Source organism: Corylus avellana, chromosome ca11, assembly GCF_901000735.1.
Source record: "Corylus avellana chromosome ca11, CavTom2PMs-1.0".
Taxonomy (NCBI): domain Eukaryota; kingdom Viridiplantae; phylum Streptophyta; class Magnoliopsida; order Fagales; family Betulaceae; genus Corylus; species Corylus avellana.
In genome coordinates, this window is record NC_081551.1 from 16,385,155 (window position 1) to 16,392,941 (window position 7,787).

The 7,787-nt window shown below is 34.2% G+C and overlaps 1 protein-coding gene across 1 annotated transcript; it reads right to left on the bottom strand.

Moving 5' to 3' along the window:
- Positions 1 to 5,568: 5,568 nt before the first annotated feature.
- Positions 5,569 to 6,711, bottom strand: LOC132166199 (cucumber peeling cupredoxin-like). The gene is made up of 2 exons (XM_059576979.1): positions 6,434 to 6,711; positions 5,569 to 6,291 (listed from the first exon to the last, which is right to left on the bottom strand). Exons 1-2 carry the CDS (start codon positions 6,606 to 6,608, stop codon positions 5,702 to 5,704), a joined length of 765 nt encoding a protein of 254 aa, XP_059432962.1. The 5' UTR covers positions 6,609 to 6,711; the 3' UTR covers positions 5,569 to 5,701.
- Between the last annotated feature and the right edge of the window lie 1,076 nt (positions 6,712 to 7,787).

Below are 7,787 nucleotides of genomic sequence, written 5' to 3' on the forward strand. Positions count from 1 at the left end.
AATAGGCTTGTATTTTCAGCGCATAGTAGAGCAGCGCCCAATACTTTTTTATTTTATTTTGTCCAACTGTTTCCTAGATCCGAAAGAGAGTACTTGGGCTCTCCCAATAAATATAAAGTGTTGGTGTTCTTTTCGATCTCTACTCATTTTACCGCTCCATCGGTTCCGTTATAGTAAGGCAATGAAACAGACTCAACAGCTGATTATGAACAAGATCGACCGATGAAAATGCAAGTTTTTAACCGATTCAGGATAAAATTCAAATCCAATAGAAGGACTTCTAGGTTCAGACAAGGTTGCTCTGCTTCGCAACCAGTGTTGTGTTTCAAGTGCCAATCCCAAGCTCATTTACTAAAAGTCTGGAATCTTGGGGCCCGAAATTGACTTGGCTTCGCCAAAAGGCCTCATCTCTAGAAGCCTGGCTCGCGAGCCGTCCCTCTCGCAATAGGGTTCCAAACCTCGCCTCGCTCTTGTGACATGCCCGGCTCAGTGAGTCCTTTCTTCTGTGATGAACTGTTGGCTTAATTATTTTTAGATAATAGTAGATAGAAACAACGAGCCATACTTGGCATTCAGGTATCCACTCATTGGACTTCCAAGAGCTGATCCTAGCTTGGACTGATCTTTGACCCTAGCTCCAGGACGGAAGCCGCTTCCCATATCGGGTAAAAGCCTGTTTGATCGAATATGCTACCAATCAATTTTTACCTCCTATTTTAGTGTGTGGTGAAAAAAAAAAAAAAAAAATCAACTAATCATTTGAATCTAAAGGGAAAAATAAAACTAATTGCAATAGGCAAACGTTACTAAGGTTAATAAAATTGCAACGCTCCATGAGTACGTAATAATAGGTTAAGCACGACTTGACTGATGATCTTAGGTTGATTAATTAGGAGTTAAAACCTTGGCCTTAGGACTTAAAAATATTGTAAATTAAAGAGCCCCATCCAAAAGAGCCATAGGCCCCGTTCGAACGAGGCTAGAGGAAACTTGGGAGCATGAATTTACCAAGTCACATCTGGACAAGGAAGATATTTTGTTCAGACAAGGAATGATCAAGTCACCTGCGGAGTTGACAGATGGGATGAGCGATGGTACTGTGATCTTATTAGGATTCATTTAGGGTTATTGAGTTTCTAAGGGTAGACACTTAGAGTTTTTGAGTTTGAGTGATTAATTTAGGTTCTAGAAAATGAAGCTTTTAAAGAAGATTGCAAGAGATATATATATTTTTTGGTAAAAATTCATTTTACTCCCCTAAAGTTTCAAGAGTTTTTCAATTTGAATTTTAATGTTTAAAAATTAGCAATGTACCTCTATAATGTTTCAAAAATTGTCAATTCAAACCCTTCATTACTAATTTTCGTCTAATTAGACGGAAATCATCCCATGTGCGTCTCACGTAGAATTTTGATGCCCTCTATTCTAATTTTATTCTCATTAAAACCTATGAAATTACATAATTACCCTCATTAAAACCTATGAAATTGAGGGTAATTACGTAATTTCATAGGTTTTAATGTGAGTAAAATTAGAATAGAGGGCATCAAATTCGCACGTGAGACGCACGTGGGATGATTTCCGTCCAATTAGACAGAAGTTAGTAATTGAGGGTTTGAATTAAAAATTTATAGAACATTAGGGGGATACATTGCCAATTTTTAAACATTGCGGTTCGAATTGAAAAACTCTTGAAACTTTAGGGGGTAAAGTGAATTTAACCCATATATATATATTTTGAATAACCCATATTTTTGTTATACTCTCTTTGAATCTTTTTGATCAAAACATCATGCCAATTGTGGTATAATCATGATAAATAAATTAATTGTTGGTATAGTAGTGATAATCATGTTGTTGTTGTTGGAAATAAGAAAAATTAGGGTTTTCTCAAAAATGGAGAATTGTCAAGTAAAATTTGATGTTTTTACATGCATGTTTGATTATAATAAATTGAATATGTGTGAAGAAAGATGTTTTGATGTGTTAGAAGTTGAGTTGGGATATATTTCTTAGGGTGAAAAAGGTTATACATGGTGATCATTTGGATGACTTTTAAGTTCCGTTTAAACGAGGTGCATGGTAGCCCAGGGTCCGAGACCCTCGTTCGGACCTCTTCTAGACAAGATGTTTATTTGACAGATTGAGAACCAAAAAAGCTTAGTTGGAAGGATTGTTTGGACCATGTTTAGATAAGGTTGAGATCTAAGGAGCCCGTCGGTATCTCGTTTGGACCTCGTCCGGACAAGCTCCTTCGATAATGAAAATTTGTGACTTTTCTTGAAAGTAAAGGACATTTAAAAGTCCGATAAATCTTAGGACTATGAAGAAGTATAAATTCTAATGTATAGTCATAACGTGAATGCAAATTTTTATAGCTTATGAATTGGGAACACTGTAGAAGGAGGATTGAAGTAAAAGTTGTAAGTATAAATTTTCAACCGTATTGAAATTTGATATACATGCCATGAATTGGTATACATATTTACTGACTATTGGCCCTACGATTTATAGTATGTTCATATGTGCACAGTATATTATATTGAAATTTACATTATTTAAGGAAAGAGGAATTTCAGAGAAAATTGTTTAAAGGAAAATGAGTTTTAAAGAAAGTATGAATTTCGAAAAAATGAAAGATCGGGTTTAAAGATTTTGGAAAATTATTTCAATCTAAATCTGGCACATGAATAAGTGGGGTTTAAATGCTTATCAATTTTGATCCAATGATTAGCGGAATAGGATCCTCTCCATTTCAAAATTCATCAATTTCCTCCATTTAGTGCATTTTGAAGGGTATTGCATTTAATGCACTACCATTATTAAAACTTTTGGACAACACTACCATTCAAAATGCACTAAATAAAAGAAATAGAGAAATTTTAAAATGGAGAGGATCTTTTTCCATAAGTAGCAGGGTTAATCATTTATTCATTATTTTGTTTTGAGTGTGAGTTCACTTATCCATCCTGATATGGTGATGAGATCGAGGGAGTGAATGACATTTAAACACATATCGATGTTAATCTAGTGATGAGTAGGCGTTAAATGCTTATCAATTTTGATCTAGTGATGATTGGAGGTTAAACACTTATCGATTTTGACCCATAGGCTTTATTTTTTTTTTTTTTTTTTGATATATCCGCACAAAAGGGGAGAAGAAATTTAAACTAGTAACCTTCGTTTCATTAGGCGTGGTCTTAATCGATTGGGCTATCTTTTTGAGGACATTCTGACCCATAGTTGAGAAGAGGTTAAATACTTAATAATATTATTTTATACGATTAAATTTGAGATGTTTAACATTTCTCTATTTAGAACCCATTATGATAAGTCTTTCTCAGAGTTAAAATGCATTTACAACGTTAAAACACATTTTAAGAAAGTCTTATAAAAAGTAAAAACTCTGCATCAGTTTTGAAGAAAATATTTGTTCAGAGAGAAAGATAGATTTCGGAAAGAATGATTTACGTCACACATTGTATTTGGTTAGTTAATATTTATTTAATAAGCTGCGACTCATTGTTTTCACCTATTATATTCATGATTTTTAAAAAAAATATATTAAAAAAAAAAATCCAGAACATTCTGAGAATTTCCAGAACATTCAAAATCCAGAACATTCTGAAAAATATATGATCATTTCTCTTTCTTTCCGTCACGGGCAAAAAAGTCTTTTAATTTCCCTGTTCACATCCCGTGTCATTATATGACCATTTTTGTTGTAACGGTTGAACGGGGAATAATTAATGTCCCTTTCTTACAACCAAACCTTACCAAATAAGGTGAAGATAATCAACACGCCGGGAATTTTTATTTTTTATTAAAATATTTTTTTAAAAAAAATTGTCTGGAGTGCTATGAATCACGACCCTACCAAATATTTTTAAATATAGTAAAAAGAATTGAAAATTTTAAATAATAATTTCCTGCAAAGCCTAATACCAATTGGAAAAAAAAATTTAAACTAATAACTTCTACTTTATTATATATAGTTCAAACCAATTAAACTACTTATAAACCTTCCGTCCCACAATTAGAGTGGTGGGTTTTGTTCTAATTTCTCTAATTTTAATGAAGGTTTAATAAACTTTTTTTTATTATTTAATTTTTCTATTTCCCTGGTTGATCAGAATTATAATTCCTACAAATTAGTGACGTAAGTACGTCCTCACAGTGGGATAATCACGATCTTATTAACGCCTATTTAATAAAGGCTTCCACGTGTCAGTTCATGGAAGAAGTAGATGCTCCATCAAACCGAACAATTTCTTGTTCATACAAGTGTTCAAGTCAAACCAACTCAGCCGTGTGAAACCTAAAAGATGCTGCAATTTTCTCATCCCATACCGGCCACCATAATACGACAAGAAAAAGTCTATACGATAGGTAAGTGGTGGTTGAAAATTTGTCATATTTTGTTTTGTTTTTTTTTTTTTTTCCTCAAAGTATGTGTGCATTTGCAATTATCACTTCCAAATTTAAAAATTTACTGGGAAATATTCTAACAATTTTTCCTTTTTAATTAAGGTTTATGGGTAAATTAATTTGATCATACCCTAATCGATAGGGTTTAGGAGTAAATTAAATGGTCGAACGGTAAAAATGTATCTTATATATAACCCCTTATAGAGTTTTAAAAAAAGGTTTGTCCTTAATAAAAAAGTATAAGAACCAAAAATAAATAAATAACATAAAAATCTTGTTTTTTTTTTTATTATTTTTACATATCCATATAAAAGGAAAAAGAAGGATTCGAACTAGTAACCTCCGCTTCATGAAGTATGATTTTTAATCGATTGAGCTACTCCAACTGATTGAACTATCCTTTAAAACAAAACCTTGTGTTCTAAGGTCGTGAGAATGCTGACCCATGGTTGGTTGTGGCATGGCTGTAGGCCAGCCGTGTAGCAAAGCTTTATTATTATTATTATTATTATTATTTTTTGAAATTTCACTTATATATCTTAAATTGTTATTCTTTTTGCAATATTTTCTAAGTTCAAAACCTCTCAATTTAGTATATTGAAATTTAAATTTTTTTCAATACGCACCAACTGTTAAATTTTTTTGTTAAATGTTAACAAAAGTTTTCAAAATACTCCTCATTTTTTTTTTTTATAGAAAAAATATTTTAATTTTTTTTGCAAATATTGAAGCATGAAATTTTTTGAAAATACCATTATATTCTGACCAACGCCTTATATCTTTGCAATTTTTTTTTTTCCTAAACAAATAGGGGTATTTTTTTAAAACAGTTAACGAATGGGTAAGATTACAATCGATTGAAAAATAGATATACTAAATTAAAAGAAATTAAATTTTAGGCGTGCATTGCAAAAATGATGTCACTTTAGAGGGTTAAGCAAAGTTTGCGTTTTTTATTTTTTTAAGGGAATATTTTTAAAAATTTGGCATTCCAATAGTAAAATTGAAAGGAAAAAAATTTTTGGGATATGCTTATAGAAATGTTTATATTTTGTAAGCGATTTATTTTTTAAGGAATTGAAAATTTACGATCACATCATCATACTAGCTCTAATTTTCATTCGAGTACACAACAATAAGTAGCAAAAACCAACCAACCATAGCTGAAATATGAAAATCAGCTTTATTGTAATATAAAAAAACTCAATCAGTTTAATAAAAATAACATGTGTAAAATGAATTGCACGAATTCTCTACCATCCTATATCTATATCTAGAACAACAAGGCTATGACAATCGACAAGGAGGTGGCGCAGAAGCCTGTAACACCCAGGGATGTAGCGCCTGAAGGTGGAGGGGGAGATGTTGTAGGAGACGGCGTTGAAGGAGGGGTGCCTGAGCTTGGAGGTGTAGCAATGGTGGGCGATGGAGGACTGGTGCTGGAGGATGGTGGGGTGGCGGTCGACGGAGGTGTGGCGGTGGAAGGAGGAGTGGCGGTGGATGGTGGGGTGGCTGTGGATGGTGGGGTGGCGGTGGATGGTGGGGTGGCGGTGGATGGTGGGGTGGCGGTGGAAGGAGGAGTGGCGGTGGATGGTGGGGTGGCGGTGGAAGGAGGAGTGGCCGGTGAAGGAGCGCTAGGCTGAGGAGCTGGAGAAAGAGCTGCTGTGACATTGATTGCCAACTTCTGACCGCCGGAACAGTGACCGGTGACTGTACAGATATAGTAATGCTCCCCAGTCTCACCGATGGTAATATTCGCCGGACCGGTGGTTTGGCGGGAAATGGGGCTAGCAGAACTACAGGAATCGTAATTCGCCTTGTTGACTCTGGCTACGTCGTGGTTGTTTGTTACGAAGTTAAAGACTGCATAATTTCAAAAAGAGACAAAAAGTCAAAAACAAATTTATACAATTATACTCAAACCTTCATCGCTCAGATTCGTTTAATAATTTAGAATTTCGAATCGAATAAGAAAACTGAAATTGAAATTTGGTTGTGTTTTTACCAAGAATGTCGCCTACGCCGAAGGTCTTGTTGGCTGCCCAGTTGCTGTACGTGTCAGCAGTAGGAGGGACGGTCCATCCCAAAGCGTCACCCACCACATACGCCGTCTGCGCCGCAGCGCTCTGTAGCAAAGCTGCTGCTACCAAAAGAAAAACCATGTTTAATCTTCTTGCCATTTCCCTGTGTTGTAGGTGATCACTCAGGTCGCCCCTGTTCTCTGTTACTCTGTTTTTGCTCTGTTTCTTCAACTTTTGCTCTGTTATCTCGTTTCCAGAGAATTCTACTGGGAAACTCTCCTCGGTCTCTTTTGTATTTATAGAGGGAGATCACGCGCTGGGTAGAAATCGTGTGAACTTTTTTGTGCCGCTGGATGCATGCCACGTCACTGACGTGAATGGTTTTTGGTCAACAATCGTAGCAAGTGGTTGGCCAATTCGTCTTGGGCTGCGTGATTAAAGACTTCCAGAAGTTTGGATTGCCGCGTTAAAATTTCTACGAACATGATTTTTGCTTTTACCAGTCAATGCATTGCACGTTCGACGAAGTCCACGAAAGCAAATGTACAGTATTCAACGTACCCAGCTACGGGGAAAGAAGGAAAAAACAATATAAAAGTAAAGTACGGAACACGTCGTGGAAATAGTGCAATAAGAGGGCACTTGTGACAAAACTCAGTCAACTATTCCCATTGATGATAAATATACACATAATAAATAAAATATCAATTTCTCATATACTTTTAGTATAAGTCAAGTGAATGGCATTCCATTAATAATTGTTGTTAGAACAATTGACTTTAGGTTAGGAAAAGACAAGCACAAGAAATTGTAGGAGCAAGTTGATGGAAGAAAACTCCGATGCTTAAATTGGTATGATTGAAAAAAATTGTTAGAAGAAGCGGATTTGTATTGGTCCGTACGAGGGTTTTGGTAACTCTAAAATTTGTAAAATTCTTAAAAATACTACTTTTTATTCCGTGACCCTATCATGTGTTTTATTTTTCACCCCCATATGACAAGTATATGACAAGTATAGGTTTATGTCAAATCTTTTTAATTTTAAGCATGATTTTTTTTTCCGGCATGTTTATAGCAAATTATGAAAAATAAAATGTCATTTGAAAAGGATCCAACTTCTATGTGATAGTTTCATCTGTAGTTCAAAATAACACCGTTTGTATCCAAACGGTACAATTTTGAGAGCTGAAAAAGTAGGACATTTTTTAAAAATAATAAAAAAAAAACTATTTAGAAATTAAAAAATATATTAAAAAAAAAACTACTAATTAAAAAACTATAAATATTAAAACAATTAAAAAACTTAAAAAAAAAACTAAAAAAAAAAAAAACTAAAAG